This window comes from Ursus maritimus, unplaced genomic scaffold (genome assembly GCF_017311325.1).
Source record: "Ursus maritimus isolate PB19 unplaced genomic scaffold, ASM1731132v1 scaffold_32, whole genome shotgun sequence".
NCBI classification, from domain to species: Eukaryota; Metazoa; Chordata; class Mammalia; order Carnivora; family Ursidae; genus Ursus; species Ursus maritimus.
In genome coordinates, this window is record NW_024425786.1 from 28625996 (window position 1) to 28653248 (window position 27253).

Here is a 27253-nt window from a genome sequence, read left to right on the forward strand (position 1 = left end):
GGGGCAGGGCCAGTGACACATGTTGCAGGGCCCCGTGTAAAATGAAAATCCTCCCTCTGGTTCCCAAACTATCAAGAATGTCAAGAGGGCGACCGCAGAGCATTAAGTGAAGCTGGGCCGCTCTTCTAAGCACAGGTCGCAGGCTCGAGAAGCCGCCCTCCAGTGGGATCTAGGGAAAGTAGGAGAAGGATGAGGCCCCGTGAAGGGCAGCCACGGGGTCTTCTCCTGGCCCTCGTGATCTCTTGACCAAAACGAAGAGGTGAACAATTTGGGGGCCGCATTCAACAGTCCCTAGACGGACAGCGTGTTCCATCTGTAGCCCCCCCAAGTACCCAGTCCACCTCAGCCAACCAGCACCCGCAGAGTCCAGCTCCTGCCTTATTTGGAGGAGGGAGGGCATTCAACTTTCATCCCTGTCTTGGGGGAGTTCGAAGTGCTGGGAAAAGATGTCATGCTTGGAGCCCGTCTGGGAAAAAGGCATCTGGATCTGTCCCGTTAGTTTACGGAACGGACACCCGAGAATGGCAAGGACAAAGGGTGACGGCCCAGAAAAGAGGCGAAGTATTAATAACGGGCTTGGTCGGCGCTGGCCTCCCGTCCCCCGCCCCGGGCTTCGTGTGGCCGGGAAGCCTGATGTCTCTGTTTCAGCAGTGGGCTCAGAACCAGCTTTCAGAGCAACGTAAGCCAGGGGTAATTTTTAGCACAGACGTAACTTTCTAGTTCCTTTTCCCTACCCCTCATTTTTCAGTTGCCTTTAAAGAGGCCGCAGAGAGCTGAAAAACAAATCCAAGTTTAAAGAGACAAGTGCAAAAATGCAAACCGGGCAAGGGGACAGAGCCCTCAGCTGGACAAACTGTGTCTGGAGAATAGCGTCCTCAGCACGGCAGGTGCTGGGAATTTACGGCCGAGTTTTGTAGACGTTTCACCACGTTATGAGCCAGCTCAGGAGACCCTCGTAAAACTCTGCTTATAGGAAAGAACAAACTAGCTGATAAAAGTCAGCTGCAGCCTATAAACGCGCTGCGGGGATTGCAATTGAGTGGTGGATTTATTAGTCTGGGCTCTTTGTGCAAATTAAGAACAAGTGTGCACATCTGACTCGCGGCGGGAAGGGCCCGAGCAAGTACCCAGGGCTGCTCCCTGCTCACAGGATGGCAAGTGAGCCACGCTCACCCTTCCCTGTTCCTTTCCCCAGGAGAGACCAGAGGGAAGATTCTCCCTGAAATTCAGTTGCTGGGGATCTCCTCTTACATTCCGCTTCCTTGCCTCCCACAAAAACCCACAGAAGGAATCCCTCCCTCTCCATCCACTGCCTTCCCCACACGTCCTCTATGCCAGCAGTTCTAACCTGGGCTTTCGTGTCTGTCTGGCCTGCTAGACCGCGTACTTTCCTTAGGTATCTTTGGATCCTCAGTAATCAGTTCTGTGTGGGGCACGCAGGGAGGCCTCTGAACGAATGAATATGGATGTGGCAGACTGTAAGGTGCCCTATACAGAAGTTACTACGACCCCTCTCCAAACAGTAGGAAGGTGTTGGGGGAAGAGGCCTGAGGCGCCCTCGGGATTGAGGACAGAACAGGTGCTGTGAAAGAATGAGGGAAGGAGCGGTGCAGTCAGGAAGCGATTGTGGCGAGGTTCTTCCCCGGAGAAGGGCGAGCTTTGAGGCTCATCTACTCAGCTCCCTCTCTGCTGCTTTTTCTTAGGATTAAGGCTCTTTCTGAAAGAATGACCCTGCAACAGAATGAGGGTCCTTGATAAGAACGCAGCTATCCTGCCCCTCCTTGCACATGCCCGATCAGAATCTCTGGGGCTGGGTCCCTGAAATGCCGTACCAGGTCCCAGTCTCAAAAAAATGACTTTCCGTTGCATTTTTTAGAAACCGAGGAGCGTTCTAGGAATGATGGGGAGGGAGAGTGCCTGGAAGGGGCACCCCTGTCATTCCTTAAGAACGACCAGCTATCTCCTCCCAGCCCAGGCATTAAGGGCAAAAGTGAGAGACTCTGGCAGACAGCCTCAGGACTCACTCCAGCCCTCGAGGCTCTGGGACCCGAGGGGAGGCTGGTTGGCAAGGCTGCAGCTGCCCTGAGAGAGCCCTGCGTGTGCCACTGCCCAGCCAGATGGGGCCATGCTGCACTCGCCTCGTTTGGAGGAGCCCTGTCCTGTGCGGGGCTGGGTGAGTGGGCGTCAGGGATGCAGAGAGGGAATCAGCGAAAGGGAAAGACTCCTTCCACCAGAACCAAGCAAGCCCTGCGGCAAAGTGTGGCGTTGTCGCTGATGAGCTGTGGGCGCTTAGGAAACCCTCTGTCTCTCGGAGCGCACTTGCTACACTGCTTGCTAGGTGTTGAGGATGCTCAAAAGTGCCGCAGCGCTGCCCACTTAGTAGGTGACTAGTAAGTCTGGCGTGAATGTCAACCCCTTCCATGTTGCTCAACTTACCAAAACCCTTCACATACCTCTTCTCACTTAAACCTTACAATCCTGTAAGGCTAGATCATCCTCTCCATCGACACAGAAGAAGAAATCGAAATGGAGAGGGAAGATGGCTTACCCAAGGTCACTTAGCTGGTAGGAGGCTGAGCTGAGACTTGAGCCCGGGTCTGGGTCACTTGCAACTCAGCAAGCTTTCCCGAGTTGATCATGCACGAGCTCCTTCCCCTCCTCCCTGAACCTCCTCCAAATGCACACCCTCCCACGCAAATGTGCAGAGAGGAGGCATTGTAAACAACGGAGCACTCGAACAGTTGGAGAAGGTACCTGGCCCCCGTCATCCAGATTGAAGTCAGACATAATACAGTCACCACACAATCTGGACTCTCCGTGGGCAGGCAGAAGTCCTCCTCTTCGGAGCCTAGGATCCCACCAGCTTTGAAAAACCACTACTCTGCCAAGAGAATTTTGAGGTCAATTTGTAAACGTGGTTGGGGTAGAAACAGGAACAAAAGAAACCTAAATTCTTCATTTCATCCCAACAGATTGTCTCATTGGCAGGAAAGGGGTTCTGACAACCAAGAGTCTATTTACCCAACTGAGGCAAACAGAAAAGAGCTCATATCTAACATCTCAGCCCATAAGCTACGATATGCTTATGAAGGAGCTTGGTGGGGGCGCCTGGGCGGCTCAGCTGGCTGAGCGTCTGACTCTTGATTTCGGTTCACGTCATGACCTCAGGGTTGTGAGCTCGCTTGCTCTCTAATAAATACATAAAATCTTTAACGAAAAAGGAGCACTGGAATTATTCCCACTATGAGGATTCTCCTTACTTTATAAACATGAATCCAGTAAAAATACCAAGAGTTCTTTCTTCAATGGGTGAACAGGTAGGGGATGATTAGCTAACTGAAAAATTCCAGGGAAAACAGGTATAATGAATGGCGGTGGGAGTACAGGAAGGTTGTGGAAACCTGTAAGACACTAAGCCTTTGGAAACCTAACGTCCATCAGTAAGGGGCTCATTAAATAAACCATGGTATACCCAAACAACAGAAAAATATGCAACTGTTTTAGAAAAAGTTAAGGAAGCTCTTTACGTATTCACGTAGAATGATCTCTAAGATACAGTAATAAGAAAAAAAGGTGCAAAGCTGAGTCTGTAGCATGCTATTTGTACAAAATTAGGGAGAAAACACAAAAACCCGTTTGCTTGTTGTATTAGTTATCTATTGCTGTGGGACAAATTACCCCAAAACTTAATGATTTAAAACCAATATTAATGTTTCCATGGGTCAGGAATCCGCACACAGCTTAGCTGGTTGCCTTTGTCTGAGGTCCACATGAAGTTGTAGTTGAGCCGTTAGCTGGGGCTGTGGTCTCAACTGAAGGCTCAACTGGGCAGGAGGGGGGCCGTTGGGGATCTTCTTCCAAGCTCAGTCACGTGGTTGCCGGCTGGCTTCTGTCTTTCACATGAGCACACCATGGGGCTGCCTTGAAGCACCAGCTGACCTCTCCGAGGGCGAGAGACCTGAGAGTGAACGATGGACCCAAGTTGGAAGCTGCAGGGTTTTTTTATCAGTTAGTTTCAGAAGTAGCACCCCACTACTTCTGCAGTGTTCTGTTCATAGAAGCAAATCTGTAAGCCCAGCCCACACTGAAGGGGAGGAGAGTACATAAGGACATGAATACCAGAGGTGGACCCCTTGGGGGCTATTTCAGAGGCTACCAACCACTGTGCGGATATGGGCAAAGAATATTTTTGGAAGAATGCATCAGACATTTCACGCTGGTTGCCTCCAGGGAAGGAAGTGAGTAACTGGGAGAGGAGAACTTTTCACTGAATGCTCTTGTACTCTTTGAATTTTGCACAATGTGAATGTGTGACTTATTCAAAAGATAAATTTATTTTAAATTTATAAAGGACAATGAAAAAGATAGCATTTTAATAGTAAAAAAGATAAGGAACAAAATAAAAACAGTGATACTTAAGTAATACATAGTTATTATGAAGCACTGTAAAATACTTGTATCTATGGTCAGGATTTAAAGACCTCTGTACCATACACACACACACACACACACACACACACACACACAGAAGCGACTCCCACTTGCAGACTCTCAAGCCAGGCATTCCGGGCTCTTCACAACTGGGCTCCAGTGCACCCTATGGAGCCGTTCCTCCATCTCTCTATGAACCCTAGTGACTTGCTCAGTGGAACTACTACTATTTGCCAGTTCCAGGAGATAAAAGCAACAAGCACAATGCCTGGTACACAGCAAACTTTGATCCATGCTGGATTCCAATCTTTCTCAAACACTGCCTTTGCTTATTAGACAGTCCCCTCGGCACGGAACGCCCTGTGCTCCTCTCCATTCCCAAGTCCTAATTCACATGTCAATCACTATGAAGTATTCCGACAAGCAGTTAATTATTGCCTCTTTCTTTTTTTAAAAAAGATTTTATTTATTTATTTGTCAGAGAGTGAGAGAGCACAAGCAGGGGGCGCAACAGAGGGAGAGGGAGAAGGCTCCCTGCTAAGCAAAGAGCTGGATGCAGGACTCGATCCCATGACCACAGGATCATGACCTGAGCCGAAGGCAGTTGCTTAACCAACTGAGCCACCCAGGTGCCCCTCTTCTGTTTAATGTCAAATATAACACTTTTTTTTTTTTTTTTTACCTCGCCATAACTTATTTTGTAACTGGAGGTTTGTACGCTTAACTCCCTTTCACCTATTTTGTCCATCCTCCAACCCAAAACACTTTTATTATTGTTTTACAATTTAAGTCTCTTCAATTCAGTCTGGTCCCTGGATCATCAGCATCAAGAGTACCTGAGACCTTGTGAGAAATCCGGAATCTAGGGCGCTGCCACCCCAGGCCTATAGAGTCAGAATCTAAAATTTAACAAGAGCCCAGTGATTTCTATACACATTAAAACTTAAGAGATACTGACTTAAATCTTTCCCTGGTTGAGCCATAAACCTTTCTAGGGATCTCCTTCCTCTGCCCCAGAGCACATCATAAGGCCTGATACCCAAACGTTTTTAAGTTTCATTTACAATTATTATGTATGTGATACATTTTTTTTAATTCCCGGAAGAATATCTACCATACTGTTAAAGACAGTAGACACTGTGCATTCTCACTTTTCGTAATACGTCGGTTTCTCACAATCACCATGTATGATCTTGATAGGTAGAAACACATGAAAGTCTAGAAAAATAAAAGCTCTACTACATTCATAAAATGGGATATGTGTGTAACGGTATCTACTATAATTGCATTAAGCTATGTTTACAGATATGAAAAGATGGCCAAACTATGTATTTTTGAACAGATTATTAACAGTATGTACCGATGATACTATATAGTTGGGTTTAATTTGTGACTGTGGACACTGAGAGGGCAGATATCAAAGGATCTGATGGAGCTTGCTTCATGCTCTTCCACACTTACATTTTTTTTCTACAAATTTCCTAGGACTTTTTAAAAAGCATATATATCACTTTTATAGTAAGAAAAAAGTCATCTTCATTTTAAAAATACCTGTACTTTGTATTAAGCCTCTTTACATCCAGTGACCCAGTTTTTTCCACGGTGCCCAAAGCTGACAAGTCTGGAAGCGCCCGACCATTTCACAGATGAAGGCCTGATTCGGGGCGGTCTTCCCCCACCCGGCAGCTACTCCCAGATCAGAGGAACGTGGCAAACCAGGCACCAGCTTTGGTCGAAACCGCTGTCATTTCCGCCGTCTCGCTATCTCCAGGCACTTACTCCCAGACGGAGGGGGAAGAGAGAACACTCCCCCGAGACAAAGCTCGCGCGTATACATGCTGCATCACCGCCCCCTCGTGGTGGGCTCTGGAAACGGACGTTCTTGACGGTTTGGCGCCACCGCAGTTGGAAGACAGTGACGCAGGCCCTCACCTCTGATGGTTCCACTTGGGATTTCTCAGCTCTTTCCACGGTGCAAAAAGCAATACGTGTCGACCAGAAACCGTACTTCACATTTGGAACGTGGGTCTCTCCCTGGGCTGGCAACACGCGGAGATGCTGGGCGGCGGCAGCAAAGGCACCACGGCTCAGTCAGCCCCCAGATCACGAGGGTGAACAACTCACACAGCCCTTCTGTGTTTCAAGCAATCAATGCCATGAGATGGTCAACACTTCACTGTAAAACACGCCTTGTGCTAGATGATTTTGCCCGACTGCAGGCTAATGTGAGTGTTCTGGGCACACTAAGGTAGGCTAGACTAATGTTTGGTAGGTCAGGTGTATTAATGCCTTTTTGACTTACGATATTTTCAATTTATGATGGGATTATCGGGATGTAACCCCACTATAAGCTGAAGAAGATCTGTACTGTTTTCTATCATCACCTTTATTTCTTTAAATCATCAAGAAAAATCATCTTCCATCAAGGAATCAGGTACTGACACAAATACACAGAACAGGGCTGGGTGTCCAACAAGTTCTGGGCATTGGATGATGCCGAGGTTGGTGCCACACTCCCTCCCCTGCCCTCTCCTTCCCTACCACTTCTGTGGCGGTGGCTCCTGCCCCAGTGTTCTCCTGCACTGCCTTTCCTGCATTCTTTCCGCCTCCATCCACTCCCGAGCTTAGGAAAGGGCAAGGGGTGGCCCCTGTGCCCTCAGCTGTGACGTCACAGGGAGAGGCGCCAGCATCAGAAGCCACTCCTCAGGCTCTAAGCACTGATTTTTCAAGTGTGGCAGGGTACCACACCAGAAAGCACCAATGTCAGTCTTCAACCGTGTCCCCCTAGTTTGCTGGTAAACACATGGCTTCCTTACTCTTCCAGGAAGAAGGAAACATTCAACAAGGTATCTGGAATAGGAAGAGAGAAAAACTGTGGCGTATCACCTCTCCAGAGAACACAAAATATCCGATTTATAAAAAATACAGGGCACTGCAAGGGCATCTCTGTAATCCTACCAAAAAAGTGAGACACACAGAGAGAACACAGACATGAAGGAATAAATGAAAACCAGTACCTTGTACGAGGCTTTGGTGTTCATCTTCTGAAATTTGGTCCCAGGCCTTGGGCAAAGCTTGGATGTTTGCCAAGTCTCCCCACTGGATGGAAGACAGGAGGTACTTTCTCTTCAGGTAACTTCCTGGAAGTTAAGGACTGCTCAAAAAGCCGATGAGGGCGCCCGGCTGGCTGAGTGGGCCAAGCGTCTGCCTTTGACTCAGGTCATGATCCCGGGGTTCTGGGATCCAGTCCCGCATCAGGCTCCCTGCTCAGTAGGAAGTCTGCCTCTCCCGCTACCCCTCCCACCTGCTCGTGATCGAGTTCTCTCAAATAAATAAATAAAATCTTGAAAGAAAAAAAAAAAAGGCAAATGAAATATGCTGAAGGGGGAAAATGCCCTGGAGAGAGCTATGGGGAGCTCAAAGAGGGAAAGGGGGGCTATCATTCCATTTACCGGTAGCAGGACTCACCTGCGCCACCCATCTTTACCAAGCACCTCTTCACTCACAGCGCTACGGGGTGGGAGGATGAAACACCGCCCCAACAACCTAGGAGCTCACCATGGTGAGGAAAGAACCAGGGACTGAAAAGAGAGTTTCAGTGACATTCAAAGAGGACACTGCAGGGCAGTTCAGAGGATGCACACCTCCCACTGAGCGGGCAGGAGGGATTCCGGCCGGCTGGAAGAGCACAGGCAAAGGCACAGAAGTGGGGAAGCATGGATTGGTTTCAGGGCCGAGTAAATCCTCCGATCTGGCCGCCAAGAAACACGTGCAGAGCAGTAGGAAAGGTGGCTGAGAAGGTAGGTTGAACCAGAACAGAAAGAGCACTGAAGACCAACGTAGGGATTCTGGCCTGTGAGCCATGGAAGCTGCTGGCAACTCTGATGTACGCAATGGGCAGAACGAAGACGCCTTCAGGATGCAGTGAGGTCGCCAGCTGGAGATGGCTTAGATGCAAAAAGGCCGGAGACAGAGAAACCTGTCAAGAGGCTGCCAGACCAAGGGCCCACGTGAGAGGCAAGAAACTACGGAAGAGGCAGCGCGGACAGAGAAAGAAACTCCAAGAAGTGCTCAGGAAACAGAATCAAAGCACCTGACAAGTGGCCACGTGGACATTCTAGAACAGTACCTGGCACGTAATCAGTGCTCAGTACTGTTGGCCACAGCTCTGTGAAAAACACAGGCTGATTCTGTTACTCCTCTTCTCAAAACCTCTGAATAGCTTTCCATCTCACTCAGAGCGAAAGTCAAAATCCTTTCAAAGACCTCCAAGGCCCTACAAGGTCTGGCCCTGTCTCTCTGACCATGTCTCCTATTAGGCTCCCCCCCCCCACTCTAGTCTAGCCCCATTGGCATCCACACGATTTTCGGAACACATCAGGCATGCTCTCACCTCAGGGCCTTTACACATGATGCTTCTTCTACCTGGGACACGCTTCCCCCACATAACACCTAGTTCTCTCCCTCGCCTTTAGGTCTCTTCTTAAACGTCACTATCTGGAGGCCTCTCCCGACCACCCTATTTAAAATCACAACTCCACCCTCTCCCCTCACTTGCCCTCCTTTATTTTTCTCTAAGTTCAGAGACTGACCCGTACTATACAGTCGTGTAATCTCGTGAAAACTGAAACTAAAAAGACTTCCCGAAGCAGCTCTGGACGCTTGTCTGAAACGTACGCAAAGGATACGAATCTCGATAATGTCTCTCAATATCCTGCAACCATTCCAACATGTCAGCCACAGAGGGGCTCACCGCTGAAGCCTGCAGGACAGCATCGACGCCAATCGAGCCCGCACGCTGGTCGTAGACCTCAAGCACCTGCTCCACGTGCCTGCTGACGGTGTCGCGCACCTGGAGGAGGGCGGCTCTGCGGGAAAACGGCTCCTCTTAGACAACATCATGAGAAAGGCCTGAGGCAGGGTTCCTTAACCTCAGCACACTCTGGATGGTTCTCTGTGGTGGGGGGTTGCCCTGTGCATTTTAGGGCACGGAGCAGCGTCCTTGGCCTCTACGCACTAGATGACAGAAGCAAGCCACGCCCCCATCGTCCCCAGGGTGTGACGATCAGTAATGTCTCCGGATATTGCCAAATGCCCCAATGGGAAAAACCGCTCTGGGTGCACACAGACTACCTGCGGATCTTAGGAAAGTTACTTACTCTCAATTGTGTATAAAAATGGTCTGTTATGCTCACTGCACACCCTAAGAACAGAGAACACTCAGACTGGCACATAGAACGACAAACACCCATCCGATGAACGAATGAGTGAAAGGGTTCTTGTGAAGATTAAATGCAATAATGCTTATAAGGTGCTTAGGAAGTGCCTTGCTCACGGTCAAGATGGTATTATTCCACCGGTGACTCCAAGGGAACCGGCCACCGAGAAGGCCACAACCTTCCAAAGGGCAAAGCATTCCCTAACCTACAATTGTGGCTTTGAAAATGTGCGGCTTTGATTTACAATTAAAAAATAGACTTAATATAACAGCCCAATACTCACACACAAGTATGTCATCAACTGAAATAAAAGTTCACTACCTCAGACCACACCGCAACATAATTTAATCGACTATCTCTCTTCTAATCAACTAAAACACTAAGTTTGGTTCATTTTTATATTCCCAGCACCTTGCACTTGGCATCCCATAGGTGGTTAGTTATTTTGTACAAATGACTACACAGAAGATCCCCATATTTGACCATTTCCCATTCGTCTACAGCACAGACTGTATACACCAGAAACTTCTTTTGTTCTAGTCAAGAAAAGGCCTATGTGAGGGGCGCCTGGGTGGCTCAGTTGGTTAAGCATTCGACCTGCGATTTTGGCTCAGATCATGATCTCATGGGTCATGAGATGGAGCCCCATATGGGGCTCTGTGCTCAGCAAGGAGTCTGCTTGAGATTCTCTCTCCCTCTCCCTCTGCCCCTTTCTCCACTTGTGTTCTTTCTCTAAAATAAATAAAGAAAGAAGTCAGAGAGAAAGAAAGAAAGACAGACAGACGAGTCTATGTGTCTCTTGTCTATCCTCAATACTTACAACTCTAAGATAGAAGGTCTCATGATAGGCACACTAAGATTTAGAGATGTACTATGCCTGGCACAGAAACACCAATGTACAGAACAGAGTGGTGGATGAAGACTCTGGCCTTGGTGTCAGGCAAACTTGAGTTAGAATCCCCGCTTTACCATTTACTAGCTGTGCGACCACAGGCCATCTGAGCCTCTGTTTTTCTCACCAGCAAAGTGGGACTAAGTGAGGTTAAGTCGGAGATATTGAAAACATTTTATGTGAGAATGTATGTAAAACCCTTAGCTCTAGCACCTGTTGAGTTTAAAGTATAATTCCTCACTGCTTTTGACAAAAGAAGACTATAGAGAAGGGCTAATAAACTTTGATTGCTTTTCTTTTCCACTTTTGTAACTTCTACCGAGACCACACTGCCATGCCTTATTCGACAAGGGAAATGCCATAAAATGACTTAAAAAAAAAAAAAAAGATTTATTTATTTATTTATTTATTTGAGAGAGGGAGAGTCTCAAGCAGACTCCGCACTGAGTGCAGAGCCCAACACGGGGCTTGATCTCACAACCTGAGATCACGACTTGAGCCAAAACCAAGAACCGGAAGCCCAACTGACTGCACCACCCAGGTACCCCATAAAATGACTTCTTGACAAGAGAGGTCCCATTGCAACAAATGGAAAGGAGGCAAGGTTGAGACACCTCCAAATACCATGTTGTCGAGTAAAGGGTAAAACACTCTTCTGACCGATCCTAGCTACTTATGAAACACCAAGTTTTTCAATCTTTCTGCCAAGAAGGAACGGCACTGAACTCTTACAGCCTCTCCCCTAACTTGTCCAAGACAGTGTCGCCAGCCGCCAGCTGCTTGCGCCTCAGTCGCTCCTTCAAGTCGGGGAAGGCCCGAAGTGGAGGCACATCCTCAAACCGCAGATTCTGCGCCGCCTGCAGCTGCTCTGCCAGGTTGCTGAGGGAGGCCAGGAGGGGCTGGCAGTCCCTCAGACTGCTCTGCCACAGGCCCTGCTGCTCCTCCACCACGGGAAAGCACTTCCTCAGGGCCTCCTGCACAGCAAGCAAAGGTTGGTCTTGAGTCATCTTCTCCCGAGATGAACAAAAACAGAAAGGAGGAGAAAAAAAAAAAAAAAAAAAGCATTAGGGTCTCAAGTCGGCAGGGGAAGTAGCGGGTCCCAGTGATTTCCGTGCGCAGGTGAGTCCCGCTAAACCAGGGTCTCCTCACTGTGTATCCCTTCCGACAAGACGTCCTGGCGCGAGGCGTTATCTTACCTTCAGAGGGGCTCCGGAGGCAGGGCCCTGGTCTCCCACCTCGGGAAGGGTTTCCTGACCAGCACTTGGAGGAGGTTCGCCCGCAGCTCGGGCAGTCTCCGGTTTCAGACTGCGGATTCCCCGGGCCGAAGCGCTGTCTCCGAACCCGTGCTTCCAGAGCCGGAATCTTGTCTCCTGTCCTGGAAACTGCCGGTCGCTTTCCCTAAACCAGCCGGAAAACCTGAAGCTAACGCCATCAAACTCTGAGGACCACCCAGGGCCGCCAGCAAGCGCCCGCGGTCTCTCTGCGCATGCCCCGGCGCGGCTACCGAGTCGCGAACCTATGTCGTCCACCGCAGTGCCTTCTGGGTGCTGTAGTCCTACGTGTGCACGGGCGGCCTGGCCGCGGAGCTTCCTTGTGATTGGATGTTGTGGGACCCTCCTAAGACGGCGACTTCTCATTCGTCAGCCTGTGGCAGTTTGAATTTGGTGGCGGCGGTCGCACGTCCGGTTAGGCACGGAGCTGCTCCCTCCCCTCAGCTGGAGCGGCGAGGGTTTTCTCAACTCGTCGCGTGACCCGCAGGTACGTGCCTCGCACCTCCTTTATGGTCGGGTCTCCAAGGGCAGGGCCCCCCCACTAGCCCCGTGGGGCGCCCGTCCGCCCTCTCCCTCTCCTCCGCGGCCCCCTTACTCTCCCTCCGCGACCTAGGCTGCTGACCCCGCCCCTAGTAGCCGCATCCCCCGCTCCCCGCAGCCTCCACCCAAGCGCCATGGCTCCGGCTAGGAAGGGCGGCAGTCGGGTGGCCAAGAACAACTCGTTACGGAGCCGGAAGCTCGCTTCCTTTCTTCGGGACTTCGACCGTGAAGGTAGGGGGCGGAGCCCGGCGCGATCGCGGGGTGCCGGCGGGTTGGGGTGCGGGCAGCGCGGGTTCCAGGCCCCGTTCACCCGCCGGTGACCCGTGTTCTGTCGGCTCTGCCCTCTCGCAGTGCAAATACGATCCAAGCAAATTCAGTCGGACAGGCAGAACCTCCTCAAGGAGATGGATAATCTGTACAACATCGAGATCTTGCGGCTCCCCAAGGCACTGCGTGAGATGAACTGGCTTGACTACTTTGGTAAGAGCTGCTCCCGTTTCCCCAGGCTCTGGGGCGCCTCTGTGGTCACCTGAGTGAGGTATGCATGATCACTTTAGGAAATTGCAGCCTTCCGGCTTCCCTCGCTCCTCATCTCACTTCCCAGATTTACCTCTCTGCATAGTACTTAACATCATCCACGTCCGCAGGTAGGCGAAGGTCTTCTCTAAAGGAGCAGATAGTAAATACTTTAGGCTTTCTGGGCCAGAGGGTTCTCTGGTGCAGCTACTCAACTCAAGCTGTTACAGGTCCAAAACAACTGTAATGAACCGGCATGTTTGTGTTCCCCTAAAATGTACTTATGGACACACTGAAATGTGAATTTTGTGTGAATTTCATGTGTATTTCATGTGTCACAAAACCTCTCTCCTCTCTCTTTTAATATTTTACCCAGTCATTTAAAAACAAATAAATGAATACCTTGGTTTGTTACCAGAGCTCAGATGGGAGGATAACCCCCAAGCAGTGCTTTTGGTATCTTATGGAAACTGGCTATTTAAAAAATGAGAAAATGAAACTGTGAGGTGCAAGGACTCGAGTTTTTCTGGCCAGAGAAAAATTGCAGCCTATTCTCCACTCCCTTGTTAAATGTCCAAGGACATGCAAGAGGCTTTCCTTTCTGCTGGGTTATGCTTACTTTTCCTGTTTTCCTTATTGTTACACATTACGTAGGCTCCTTCCCAAATAGAAATGCACATTCTCTTCAAATAGTAGATATTTAACGATTCTTTGACTTGCCCTTTTATTGGCACGTTTCTACAAATATTCATTGAGCATATCTCAGTCTAAATGCTCGGGGCTGAAAATGCTTTGGGAAATGACACAGACGTTGCCTACCCTCGGGAGCTTACAAGTTAGTAGAGGAGGGTCGTTTTAAAAATACACACGTTATTATATAGTCAAAATCATAAGTCCCAGAGAAGGGAAAGAGTAGTAGTCAGTAGGTACATTTATATAGCGGTTCCTGAGCCAGACAAGTATTGTGCTTCGCGTATTTCATATGTTAACTACTTTTATCTTCATAACAAATGTATTCATTGTTAACGTTGCTCCCCTTTTTATAGATGACAGAATTAAGGCACCAATTAAGGTTGGTTACTTTGCTCCAGGTCTCATAAGCTAGTTAGTAACAGAGCGTATGTAAACCCAGGCATTCTGGTGCAAAGCGTGAATCCTTAACAGTTCTACAGGACGTTATGGGAGTTTCTGAAGGAGGCTTAACCTAACTTTATTCTACATCTACAACTTGCACAGACCTCTTCGTTCAACACACATTGGCTACACGCTACCCTCTGCCATGTTTTGGCCCGGAACTGTCTTCGAGGAATTCAGTTCAAGGCGGGGGGGTGACACGGACACTTCGGCAGCTCTGAGTAGTTGTCGGGTAGGGTGGGGGTGGGCAGCCAGAGTAGCACTTCGCCACAATCTGCTGTGATAGAAAAAGACTTTTGGATTTGAACTGAGTTTTGAAAGATGAATTAGAAATTTGTGGGGCGCAGAGGAGCGTTTCCGGTAGAGGAAATAATAGGTGCCGAGGCTCGGGGTCACGAGAGACGGCGGCACATTTGGGGAATGACTTGGGTGTGGTGGGCCCTAGAATGTGTGATAAGGCGGCCAGTCAGGGGTGGAGAAAAATTAAACGAGGTTGTAAAGGTCATTGAAGGTTGAAGCCAGGGCTTAATCTGGTCCAGTTTTAGGCAGATAACGGGTTATATCAGGGAAGATGGTTTAACATGAAGATCTGATAGTAACTAAATAAAATGTTCTTTTTAAAGCCCTTGGAGGAAACAAACAGGCGCTGGAAGAGGCAGCAACAGTAAGTGACCTGTCCTACTTTGGAACTGTGGTTAGTTTTTAAGTTCAGTCCTGTCACAAAATCCAACCAGTGGGTGCTTACTATGGAAGAGGTTTCGTAGGGGACATACCCTGTTTGCGCCAACTGAAAAATTATGGTTGTCAGCGCTGAGTCCGTGAAGCCCAAATATTGTCAGGTTCTACAGAGGGAGGCCGTTCTATTTTTGGCAGGTTCCTTGTAGCTCTCTGCCCTGACCTCTCCAGCAAAGCAGAAGCCTCAAGCCCAAGTCCCTCTAAACCCCCGGGTCATTACCTAATGGCCTGGCCTGCTAGGTGTCAGAGACTGTTGTTTTATTTCTATTTTATTTTATTATAAAGATTTATTTATTTGAGTGAGAGAGACAGAGAAGGATGGAGGGGCAGAGGGAAAGAAAAACTCCAGCAGACTCCACACTGAGCACAGGGCCTGACACGGGGCTCAAACTCACAACTCCAAGATCACCACCTGAGACAAAATCAGAGTTGGACGCTCACCCGACAGCACCACCCAGGTGCCCCGAGACTGTTGTTTTATTATGTCACCCTGTAGAAGCTACGCTCTTATTTGGGACTCTCAGGATTCCTCACCCTCTGTCATCGCCTTCATCCCAGCATCAGTATCAGGACTGAAGATAGTAAGATGGGGAAGCAAAATAAAGAGTTTGGATCTTAGATCTGTGCCGTCCAGTACAATAGCCACCAGCCACATGTAGCTATTTTAATCAATTAAGATTAATAAAATTGAAACTTCAGTCCCTCCGGGACACTAGCCACATTTCAAACGGTCAGTAGCCACACGTGACTAGTGGCTACGTATTGGTAGCTCAGAACTAGAGCATTTCTAACCTTGCAGAAAGTTCTGTTGTTCAGTGTTGGGAGTTAGTCCTGCAATGGTCTTCACAGAGACCCTAGGCACTAAAATCATACATAAACAACGTGTGTACATGCGTGCATTTGTTATCTTTCTGGGGAGAATGTTTATTATAACCTTCATCAGATTTACAGAGTGAACCCAAAAATCGACATCTTTCTATGCGCCATTAGGATCTCTTGGAATCTCAGGGTTTGAAGGGACCTGACTACAAAGGGTTCATAGTAGCATTGTATAGCAGATCTCCACCGGCCTCAGAAGTTAAAGGTGTTTCAGAGCCAGTTGTTCAATCAGGAAAAAGACAGAGAGTTTGGGGGTGAATATTGTAGGAGAGAAGTGGGGATCACTGAAAAATAAAATCAAGAGCTAGTAAAACATTCTTAGTTCTGGCTTTCTCTTTCTTTGTAATATGTTCCTGCCTCCACACACCCAGATCTAATGTTTCAAAAGACTTACCTAGGGGCGCCTGGGTGGCTCAGTTGGTTAAGTGTCTGCCTTCGGCTCAGGTCATGATCCCGGGGTGTTGGGATGGAACTCCATGTCGGGCTCCCAGCTCAGCAGGGAGCCTACTTCTCCTTCTCCTCCCTGCTCATGCTCTCTCACTACTTCTGTCTTCTCTCTCTCTCAAATAAATAAATATAATCTTTGAAAACAAAAAAAACAAAAGACTTACCTCTGAGATGAATTATACTTATTAGCTAATGAGTCACCCTCTTTTTAATTAATCAGACATACAGAACTACAAATCAGAGCTTCTAATGTAATATGAAATAGCCAGTGTCATCCCACGAAGTCAAGAGAATTGTAGCCTTAACTAATATGATTTAGAACTCAGGAAAGGAATGATACTTTGGTACAAAAGTTCATAATGATTAGGTATGTGGGGGTCTCCCGAGACTACTTCCAGGAAGACTCACAGGGTTTAGCATATAGTCATATTCATGGCTATGATTTATTAGGGTGGGAGGATATAAAGCAAAGTAAACAAAGGGAAAAGGTGCTTGGGCCAAAGTTCCGAGGAAACCAGGCGCAAGCTCCCAAGAGTCCTCTCCCAGCGAAGTCACATGGGACACCTTAATTCAAAACATGTGAAATGTTGTCTATCAGAAAACCTTGTTAGAGACTCAATGTCCAGGACTTTTATTGCGGGCTGGTCACATAGGCATCTTCTGCCTAGCATTACTGAAATGCCAGACTTGCAGGAGGAAAGCAGGTATGCAGCATAAGCCGTGTTGTTTGTACAAAGCTTAGGCCTGGAGCGCCATTCTAACCAGGGAATGGTGGGAACTCTGCAATCCAAGTTCTCATGCAAGCCACCAGCCCAGCCTTGCAAACAGGCCCTTCTATGGACATCAGTCTTAGGCCTGTTAACTCTTCTGGATGGAGGTAATCAGTGGCCTGCCAGCACTGATACCTTCACAACATGCCAGTTGTTTCTAGAGAGTGTTGGCCACTATTCCATCCACCATTTCAGACCTCACTAATCTCCTACAGTGCTGTTTCTTGCTGAGATTGGACAGCCTCAGAATGCTTCTCTGAGCACTCCACGGAGTCCGTACCAGTCTGGAGATGAAAGCTGTCATCCCTAGTCTGTAACAACTCTTCTGGTATCTACACATGCCCTGCAAGGAAGGGCATAGAATCCTACCTGCTCATGGCTATTCTCATTCACATAGGTAGTCACCACTGGGAACACATTCGATTAGAATGGCGGTGACTAGAAGCCTTTTTGAAGGGCCTGCTGAGTGCCACAGAAAACCTTATTGACTCTCTAGACTTGAAAAAAGAGAGAGAAAAATCTAGTACAGCCCAAGTGTAGAGAACGTGAGTCATTAGCAATTTGTATTGTTTGCCAATGGGACATAATCAAGTGCAACCACTTTGGAAAATGATTTGGCGTAATAGCAAGGCGGAACAACGCCCCAGTGCTCCGTGCCTGAGTACGCAGCCAAGAGAGAGCTTGGCCCCGCGCATCAGACACATGTAGATGGTTAGAGTAGCACAAGACTGTTGACAGGAGATTGGAGAAATTCCTCATGATAGAGTCACACAGCGGGACGCTACACAGCAGTGAGAACAGACGGACAGCGACAGACAGTGGTCAGAAACGAAACCAAATAAAATAGTGTCTAAGCACAGACACATTTGTCAAAACAAACGCGAGTGCGTGCACGCTTTCTTTTAAGCAAATGGAATGACAGTGGTCACCTCTGGGGGATGACAGGAAGTAGAACAGGGAGGAATACAGAGCTAGAAGCAAGTAATCAGCAATGTTTTAGCTCTTGGGTTGTATGGTGCATTTATAGGCGTTCGCTATATCATGTTACAACTACCACGTAACAGTCTTTTGTACTAAGTAATGTTTTTGAAATTAATTGTTTTGAGTCTTAATGTATTCCCCATATTTGATGGGATGTGCCTGGTGTTTTCTGGCTGTGTTTGTCACAGGCTGACCTGGATATCACAGAAATAAACAGACTAACAGCAGAAGCTATTCAGACACCCTTGAAATCTGCCAAAAGTGAGTACTTTCCAAACCCCTTGTGAAACTGGGAGAGTGGAGGCCGGGTGGTTGGCTGGCTGCTCAGAGAGGCCTCCGTGGTGGAGCCTCTTCCCTCTCACGCCTGGTCCTCGGTCTTGCAAACCCAATAATGTGATTTTGGCCATTGCATTGAGTTCATTGTATGGGGGACTAATAGTGAGCAAACTCCTGGCCAATGTGGGAGCAAGAGTGAGAGTGGAAGGAGAGGGAAAGCTGTGTGGGAACCATGACTGCCGCTGGCTCCCCCAGTGAAAGAGGTTGGCAGGACCGAGAGGCATTATGGGACCTGGTAAGACCCGCGAGGCACCCCCATGTGATCAGAAGGGTTGAGAGAGAATTGTGAAAGGGCTGGTATCTTCATAACACCATCCCACGTTCCTGGATTCAGTGACCTGCTGCGAAAAATCCTCACGCACGCCCCACCCTTGGAGAATTGCTGTCCTAGAGGGCACATGTTTGGGAAGCCCGGCTGTCACCAGTGAGCGTGGATTCAGGACAGGGCGAGCTCTGTTACAGACTCTTATGTCACTGTCATTAAGCTTTCATAGCTCAGTGCGCCCGCATCTTGTGAGGACAGGCTGACCCAGGGCCTGGATTTTGGGGCTGCCCTGGTCAAACCAGGGCACTTTCTCCACTGGGTAAGGCCAGAAACACTATCCAGTTCTTATTCCATCTTGCTTCCCATCGGAATGGCCCTGTGGCATGAGGACAGCGTGAGGTTTGCCCTTTGCCGGGGTCGTGTTCCAGTGCCGCCTTGGGGAGATTATGACATAATTGGACTCAGGTGTTCCTGGGATCCCCGCTGCATATTTATCGTCTGTTAGTTCACTTTGAGTTAGCTCCACATTTAGGTAAGACTGGTTTCTCTTCTGGGTTCCACAAGTTTTGCTTAGGTGGTGGGGGAGGGGTCTTCTGATTTCACCCTTGGGAACGGACATACCAGGACCCAAGTCAACCAATAGTAAAGATTGTTTTTGTGCCCCCCTGACCACTGGCCTTCACTACATTGTAAGCTACTTCAAAAAAAAAAAAGAAAAAAGATAACTATACTTACTAAATTGTCAGAAGGTAAAAAGCTGTCTGGTCTGATCCCCCTGCCCCGTGATCAGAGGCCTGAATTTTCTCTGGAATCCCTGCTCAAGACGGTCTGGCTCGTGGTTGTACATATTTAGCAGTGAGGCACTAAGTTTCATCACTAAACAGCTGCGGTGCTTAGCAAGTTTGTTCTAATCTATGTAAATAATAATATTTTATTGTAATAGAGAATACTTGTTATGACATGTGTCCGGTACTGTCCAAAGGGCTTTATGTTCATTCATCCCGCAGACACTTAATAAACACGGGCACAATTCTAGGGTCTGGGAACAGGAACAAAAATAACAAAGCCCCAGCTCTTGTGGAACACATCCCAGGTGTCGTAATACCCCTATGAAGTGACTGCTCCCTCTTACAGATGAGGAAACTGAGGCAACACAGTGAAAGCCCCATGACCTGGGCAGTGCCAGGACCGGGCCTCACGCTCAAGTCTAGCTGAGTCCAGTGTCCGCGCTCTCACCGGAACTCTGGGCATCACGTGGGCTTTGTTAACCAGTCTGGTTAGTTTTCTCTGCCTAAACCCTCTTTAAAAAAAAAAAAAAAAGTCCTCTTGTTTATATTCAGAGTCTGTTTCTTGATTACAGCCTAAGATTGCATACGTTTTCTTTCGTCTAAGAAACGGAAATGCATGAAAGTTTATTCCTACGAGAAAGATCGCTTTGTTAAAACTGTTTCTTACAGCACGAAAGATAATGAAAGTGGATGAAATGATAGTGGAAGAAGAAGAAGAAGAAAATAAGAACAAGAATCTTCAAACTGCAAGAGTAAGCAGGCAATCGGGTTTGGGGCTGGGGGCTGACAGGGAAATACAAAAATACCTAACCTCCTCTTGCCCCCCCCCCCCGCCGGAATTCACTGTTGAGTAGAGAAGATCCCACTTAAATGGTTGATAACAAAAGCGATCATGGAAGTGTGTATAAAGCACATAGAATGCAGAAGAAGAAGCTGTCAAATTTTACCCCCCCACTTAGGGTACACCCAGGCCTTTAAAAGCAAGGGAGATTTCACTAGCTAGAGAAGAAAGGGAAGGGAAGCCCAGGAGGAGATAGGAAAGTTCTTCAAGTTCCATTTAAGGAAGAGGAAGCAGTTGCGGATGACAGGGCTGTAAGCTGTGGGCGATCTGCGTACAGGAGGGCCCGACGATGAATGGCCTTGTGTGCCGAGCTCCGAAGTTTCCATTTCATCAAGTTGGGCATGGTGATGACACATGGCAGAGGGGAAGACAAAGAAATCAGTTGGGAGGCTGTTGTAATTCTTAAACTGAGGCCCTGACCCTATACACAGAGGAGGGATGGTTTTGACAAATGTGAGCAGGACCGGTAGAGAAGGGGAGGAAGCAAGGATGACTGAACGCTGTCTAGCTTAGGCGGCCCTCATCCGTGGAAGGCGGCCCACAGGAGGGAGAGCGGTGCTGGGTTCGGGTGAAGGCGAGCAGCCGGGGTGCCAATTGACGCGTCGAGGGATCCATCCTTTTCTGAAATTTCAGCCTGGAGCTCGGGGAGGAGTAGGAGATCGAGAGGCACACTGACCCAGCGTGGGCATCGATGAGGTTGTGCAGGGAGGGCGTGCAGGGGGAGGCTGAGGACAGGCGCCTGGAGGGAAGCTAGAAAGAGGAGTTCATGGGGCAGCCTGTGCAGGGACAGCCTGAGTGACCTTCACAGCAGCATTTCATGGGGGGGGCAGCCAGGCTGCAGTCAGTTTAAAAGAGATTTATCTTTAATCTTGGCCAAAACCCTCTACTTTGAGGACCCAGGCGGTGGAAGTCCGTCCTTGATCGGTCGGTCACGTTCCGTATTACTTAAAAGCCACCTCTTCTGGGGGATAGAGCTCGTATTCGTCCACTCATATTTCCGGAGTTAATCCCCCTCCCCTCCTTTCCTTACCCTTTACCCTCCCTCACTTCCTTATTTTTGGGGCTTTTTATAACCACAGTGTCATTCGATTGTGAATCCAGGTCAAAAGGTGTCCTCCATCCAAGAAGAGAACCCAGTCCATACAAGGAAAAGGCAAAAGCAAAAGGTGACGGGTTTCCCAGCATCCGTGCGTGTTTGTTATTGAAGAGCCCCATCCATCATGGCAGAGACGGGTGAAAGGGCTCTTGTGGCTTGTGCTCGAGTAAAACTGGAGTCTCCAAGCTGGAGGGGCCTCTGGAAATGATCCGACCCAACAACGTGCTCCAGTTCTGCCCACGTCCTCTGTCCTCCCCCACTTTTGTTTGTTTTAATGCCACCAGGGAGAGTGAGGACCAGACACCTATCATAAGTACTGCAGATTTTGTTCATTCGCCCGACAGCCCACGTGCAGCGCTCCCCCATGGCCAGTCACAAAGTGGCTGTCACCTACCCGTAGTTGTTTCTGGAAGTGTTCCTCCTGGTCCTAGTCAGTAAAGAATCACCATGGACTTGAACTAATTATGCTGGGCCCTGCTAAACCATTTGAGATGGGGCATGGGGGCCACATCTCAAGAAGCTGAGAACGTAGTGGCCGGGATGTGTGTCTGTGAAGGAGACTGTCCTTGAGCAGTGGCGGGTGTCTAGCAAGAGGACAGGAGCTCCAGCTGAGGGCCCTGCAGGCGGTGGAGAGGCTGTCTCCTTCCTCCTGTTCCGTTAGCCTGACGGAGAGGCCGGACCCTGGAGGCTGACTGCCTACCGGTAGCGTTCTGGCTCCGCCCTGACTGGCCGTGTGACCTCGGCCAAGCTGTGTGACTCGGTATGCTCCGTCTGCTCGAGTCTCCGCAGCCGTCAATGAGTATCACAGCCATGCGTCCGGGTTGTTGGGAGGGCTGCATGACTCGTGTACGTCAGGCGCTCGGGCCGTACCCACATGGTCAATGCCCTCCACGTGTGACCTGTGCACCTAATGGCCACTTCTCACCTGCAGGTCAAGCCATTGTAACACTGTCACCCCAGCTGTGGGCCGGCTGGAGTTGTCTATGGTGAAACCAACTCCAGGCCTGACCCCCAGGTTTGACTCGAGGTGAGTAAAGGGGGCAGCGCCTGCCTCTGGGTGGGAGCCCCCCAGTTCACCTCAGTCAGCAAAGAAGGGCGTGTGGGAAAACACTTGACTTCTTGGCTCGGGAAGCCCCCTGAGGAGAGGGTAACTGTCCGGGCTTCCGAGTGTCTGCCTCTCCCCTGAGAGCGGGCTCACCTGTTTTCAGAGACGAAATGAGTCTTTATTTGATGAGAGGAGACCATTCTGCCTCTGAGGACTAGTAGGCCTCTAGTGACTCTTCCTTGGCCTTTTCTGTTTCTGACCAATAAAAATATTTTTAAAAAATGGGTAGGTACGGTCCTGTACCCTTGGTAAGAGTGAGAACAGGCACCATGTTGCACCGGGGAGACTAACGTGACCAGGCTGGAAGCTGATCTCTTCCACCGGGCTGGTCAACTGGGTAGGAAATGCTCTGGGGCCATAAAGAAGCGGTTCTGTATGTGCTGGGGGAGGAGCGGCGTGACCGCGGGCGTCTCCGAGCACGCTGCCGAACAGCGTGTCCTAAATGATCCTGTTTGTGTTTATGTACAGAGAATGTTTCTAGAAGGCATAAGGAATTGAAAGTCGGGGTCTCTGGGGTGAGGAGAGGGAGGAGGACTTCTTCCCACTCCTGAACTGGTTTTTCACATGCGCATAAAGCAAAGGGCGTTTAGAGAAAAGCAGGTAGCAGGATTTTAACCGTCTTGAGAAAGTTCATTTGGGAATTAATATAATGCTGTAATCTCTGAATCCTCCTTTTCTGACCCTGGAAAATCCCTCTTGCTGGAAGCGCTCGGCCACTCTTGGAAGTGCATTAGCCATAGTTTCTTTCTGGCTCCGTGGATGGATGACTGGTGCCCACGCAGAGCCTGGGACCTAAGATTCCCATGCATAAGAACTGACTTTGGCTAGATGCGTGTTTGATCATTACAAGCTCCCTTCGCCAGCTGTGTGCAGTCATTACTGTTTGAAGAGACGTTTTGCCCTAAATTTAGAACTCGCCTTCTTAGAAATGCAGGATTTGAAAACTACAGCTTGAGGCCAGATGGGGGCTGGAGGAGCTCATGGCGCCTTGCGTCACTCACTCTGCCAAGCCTTCTTGACAGAGATCTTCCCACTTCGCAGGGTCTTCAAGACCCCGGGCCTGCGCACTCCGGCAGCCAGAGAGCGGATCTACAACATCTCCGTGAACGGCAGCCCTCTCGCCGACAGCAGAGAGATCTTCCTCACCGTGCCCGTGGGCGGTGGAGAGGTGAGCGTCTCACAGGGAGGCTGGGCCACCATGCACGGCTCCCTGGGCGTGTCTTTCCTTGGCCCACCACCCACGTCTCACCCCCACAGTCCTCTGCGTTGCATGGATCCTGATGTGCACATTTCTGCAGGACTCAGAACCAGTTTTCTCACCCAGGCTGGAGGCCCAGGCTGGGATCCTTGCCCAGCTCCGTGTTCTGTTTGTTCATCAGCTGACATTTGCCCACCTGCCATGTGGCGGGCCCCAGGTGTAGACGAAAGGATTCCCCAGGTGTAGACGACAGGATTCCCCAGGTGTAGACGACAGCCATTCAGTAGTCGAGATAGGTTCACAGTCAAGTCTGGTGTCACGGGACACGTGCAGTAAGGGAGACACTAAAGGGAGCGCGGAGGAAGGCAACATCACGGTGTGTGCTCTAGGAAGGGGAGCATGAGCTGTCTCCCACTGTGGATAACTTGGAGGGGTTCTGACGCGAGCTGAGCCCAGTTGCCCTGAGCTGGATAGAACAGGCTGTGGACCTCACCTCCCGGGAGGGAAGGAAGGTGTATCTCCGATGTGTCTGCAAGGCATTTCTAAGCTAACAGCCACACCCTTAGTCCCCCGGTGAGCCAGCCACGGGCCAGTGAGAACCACTCATGTTGTTATCTCCTCCGGGCAAACACCTCTCCTAACTGCCTTACCCTCCCCTCATGCCCCCTCTCTGCCCGAAGTGCAGGATATCAAGGGGCCCCCTGGGGCCCTGGGTGCAGAGTCCTGCCCCAGGGGGCTTGGCAGCTGAACGCACTGTGCTCTCCACACAGAGCATGCGATTACTGGCTAGTGACTTGCAGAGGATGGACATCGCGCAGCTGGACCCAGAGGCCTTGGGAAATATCAGGAAACTCTCCGTGAGTCTTGTAACCCTCCCCCACAGGATGCGTCCGCAGCTGGCTTAGTTCAGCTGTACTTAGGATTGTCTTTTCGGCCTGGGCTTCATCCTCAGCACTGTGGTGTCGTCTTTCCCCCAAGGGATTCGAGCTGTCCTACTTCCCTAGCAGCCCTCTGTCCCTGAACTGATGTTGCCTTTCAGTCTGTCCCGGGGTGCCTGCCACAAAAGTTCCACAGCAGAATCAAAACTCTGCTTCATTTGGGCACCTGGCGCCAGCGTGCGAGGGCGTGATGACTGCCAGGAAGGGCAGCTTCCGGGGGCATGGGGCTTGTTCGGGGAGTCCCACAGAACCAAGGCGCGGAACAGCCAGGCCTCTGGAGCGTCCGTGAGAGGAGTTGACAGGGCTCCGTTCTGGTGCGCGGGCTCCTGTAGCATCTGGCTTTGAGGCCCACGCATGACTTCTCTGCCACTCCTTCATCCCTCCCTCTCGGCAGAGAACCTCCTCCACGGGGCTCTGGGTCCGGCTCGTTCTCCTTCAATACCGGCTTGCATACAGCGTCCGGCAGCCACAGTCCCAGCTCTGACTTCGCTGCTCTCATGCCCAGCACTGACTGTCCAGCTTCTTGTTGCCCCTTAAATTCTCAGGAGGGAAATTAAATTGGTTCAGCTTTGGTCAGATGGGCCTCTGTGGTCCTGTCAGCAGCACCCTCTCGAGGGGTGGGTGGGAGCCCTCTGTGCACACATGGCTGCCCCGGGCGCCCCCTTCTGGGGGGGCTGTGTCGGGTACATCCAGGGAACACGGCGCACTGCCGAGGACCACACACACCCAGCCACCCAGACCCAGTGCCGTTCTTCCTCCTGGCTGCACCCATAGCCCTGCTGGCTCATCTGAGCTCTGATCTGACTCCTTTGCTCAGATGAGAAGTGGAGATTCAGAACAGTTCATTAGTTTGTGAAACAGAGAACAGAGGGCTGAGATTCCCTCTGACCTGCCGACCCCAAATCCAGTGTCAGCCGGGGAGACTCATCAATGGCTACCGGGCAAGCATGGCCAGCGCCCTCGTCTCTCAGGGACCTGCCTCTTTCCCTTGCAGAGCCGCCTTGCCCAGATCTGCAGCAGCATACGGACTCACAAATGAGGCTGCTGTTCCAAGAAGCCAAGCTTGACAGGATGGACCTTCAACGGGCGCTTCCGGGACCCTGAGGAGACCTCTTCCCTACAGGCTTGTTGTTTGTCTGAGTGTGAAGTTCCAGAGCAGGGAGTGGTGTTCCTCTGGGAGAATTTGGAAAGCGGGGAGACACACTGCTCCCCCATCGGTTAGATACAGCTTTGCTGTTCACACCTCCCAGCCCAACCGCCTGCTGCATCCACGCAGTCGAAATTTCCTGTCGTTCTCCTGGCAGAATTCTCCTTCCTGCTCTCAGAGCTGCCGCCTTCTGCCTCCTGTAACCCCGCATCCTCTCTGTCCTGCCCTTAACTCCAGTGGAGGTGACGAGAGAGACCCTCATGTTCCCAGGAAGACTGCCTGCTCCCCCTCATCAGAGAGCCCTCTGCGTCTGGCATTTCTGCTCTGTGTCGCTTGAGGCTGGGAGTTTTAGGCTCAGAGAAGGGAGAGCTCTGGGCCATGGGAGGGCAGAACCAGAAAGCTGGAAGGAACCATACAAATGGGGGCAGGACAGCAGAACTGGACGCGTCCCAGCTGTGGCCGCAGCAGAGGCCATCTCCGCCCAGCCCCCATCCCTGCTTTCCGCTGTGGTGCATACTAAATGGGGCTTCGGGATCCTGTACCCGCTGTGCCCAATAGTTTTTTCCAAGCTGACGTGGGGATCCGCAGTTTGTATTGATCCCTTTACCGAAGACCAAAAACTGGTTTGGAGGCAGCTTCCATGTCTGGCACCTCTACCTCTCTAGTTGGTAGGAATTTGGATAAGAGAATTCTAGGGTTTAGCTTAGTCTAGGGTTTTATGTGACCAGCTGCAGGGAAACTGTCTCTGAGTTCTCCGTGGTCAGTGGTCCCTGCCAGGTCCACAGACTGCAGAGAGCACTTCCACTTATGGGGTCATTGGGGGGCAGGTGTACACTGCCTCGTGGCCTCATTCCACGTGTTTGGCCTGTGCTCCAGGCATCGGCTAGTTACTCAGAGTCCACGCCTCCGCCCCGATGAATCATGAGATGTGGTCCAAAAATACAGGAACTGGGAGTTCCCAGCTCAGGCTCCAGGGCCCCGTGTTCTCCTGTGTGGCTCTGTGTTCTACTCCATGTCACTTTGCTCTGTGACCCTTCTAGCAGTTCAGTCCTATTGCAGCTGTATTCCTTTTCAAGTTGTTTTATTCTCCCTTTCCTGAGACTTTCGTGCATATTGTGTTCCTGATTAATGGCATCTTTGAAGCTCTTGTAATTAGGGCTACTGAAAGATACCTGTTTTCAATAAATTGTGGGTTGGTTTGTTTTTAATCGATATTCAGCCTGCCTGTTCTCTCCAAGCTGTGCTACCTGGACTAGAGGCTGTCCGGGAGCTGAATCTCTCCAGGCGGGGGGCTCTGAGCAGCTGCTTTCCTTAGAAGATATGGAAACCTCTCCCGTAGACAGAATCTCTGTGATATCTGAAGAAGGGGCCCTCGCCCCACCATGAAGGCCATAAGTAACCCACCCCAAGTCGGTTCCCCCAACACCTGTGTTCATGAGCAAGAAACCGACACGTGGGAGGACAAAATCTAGGCTAGCTATAGTTTACCTGTAGAGTCAAGCCTTGTCAGCCAGGGACAAAGCAGGGGCACAGGTAATGCCGTGGTTATGCTTCTCACGTCCGAGAGTTCCAGGGCTCTGCAGATCTGCCTGCCTAAAATTCTTCCTGCACTGAAAAGGATCCACATGGACCTAATGGCAGAAGAGAGAAATGGGTCATTATCTAGCCCGGTCATCTGGCACTGACAGTGATGGATGGGGAAGGATCTTGTGGTCAGTGACAGC

The 27253-nt window shown here is 50.0% G+C and overlaps 2 protein-coding genes across 6 annotated transcripts; one reads left to right on the top strand and one right to left on the bottom strand.

Moving 5' to 3' along the window:
• Window positions 1-3640: 3640 nt before the first annotated feature.
• Window positions 3641-12054, bottom strand: CUNH1orf109 (chromosome unknown C1orf109 homolog). Of its 5 annotated transcripts, none has more exons than XM_040619283.1 (5): window positions 11739-12054; window positions 11275-11552; window positions 9120-9299; window positions 7449-7567; window positions 3641-3958 (listed from the first exon to the last, which is right to left on the bottom strand). In XM_040619283.1, exons 2-5 carry the CDS (start codon window positions 11547-11549, stop codon window positions 3897-3899), a joined length of 636 nt encoding a protein of 211 aa, XP_040475217.1. In that variant the 5' UTR covers window positions 11550-11552; window positions 11739-12054; the 3' UTR covers window positions 3641-3896. The 5 variants fall into 5 exon arrangements, with proteins under 5 accessions (XP_040475217.1, XP_040475220.1, XP_040475218.1 ...); XM_040619286.1 differs by having other exon boundaries at window positions 7449-7571; XM_040619284.1 differs by having other exon boundaries at window positions 11275-11549; window positions 11739-12053.
• A 127-nt stretch (window positions 12055-12181) lies between these two features.
• CDCA8 (cell division cycle associated 8) lies at window positions 12182-26733 on the top strand. The gene is made up of 11 exons (XM_040619287.1): window positions 12182-12300; window positions 12472-12584; window positions 12705-12833; window positions 14627-14667; window positions 18004-18076; window positions 19874-19956; window positions 21147-21211; window positions 22073-22168; window positions 23288-23414; window positions 24215-24301; window positions 25377-26733. Exons 2-11 carry the CDS (start codon window positions 12488-12490, stop codon window positions 25419-25421), a joined length of 843 nt encoding a protein of 280 aa, XP_040475221.1. The 5' UTR covers window positions 12182-12300; window positions 12472-12487; the 3' UTR covers window positions 25422-26733.
• The last annotated feature ends 520 nt before the right edge of the window (window positions 26734-27253 follow it).

Bases quoted from the DNA above. Each gene is read 5' to 3' on its own strand.
- CUNH1orf109 (XM_040619283.1), bottom strand. From the start codon at position 11,549: ATGACTCAAGACCAACCTTTGCTTGCTGTGCAGGAGGCCCTGAGGAAG. The intron at 7,568-9,119 runs GTATCCTTTGCG...ACTTCCAGGAAG, and splicing joins GAGAGACATTATCGAGATTC to TTACCTGAAGAGAAAGTACC. The intron at 3,959-7,448 runs GTACTGGTTTTC...GTTCACTCTCAG, and splicing joins ACACCAAAGCCTCGTACAAG to GTCTCTCGCCCTCGGAGAGG.
- CDCA8 (XM_040619287.1), top strand. From the start codon at position 12,488: ATGGCTCCGGCTAGGAAGGGCGGCAGTCGGGTGGCCAAGAACAACTCG. The intron at 18,077-19,873 runs GTGAGTACTTTC...TGTTTCTTACAG, and splicing joins ACCCTTGAAATCTGCCAAAA to CACGAAAGATAATGAAAGTG. The intron at 19,957-21,146 runs GTAAGCAGGCAA...TTGTGAATCCAG, and splicing joins AGAATCTTCAAACTGCAAGA to GTCAAAAGGTGTCCTCCATC.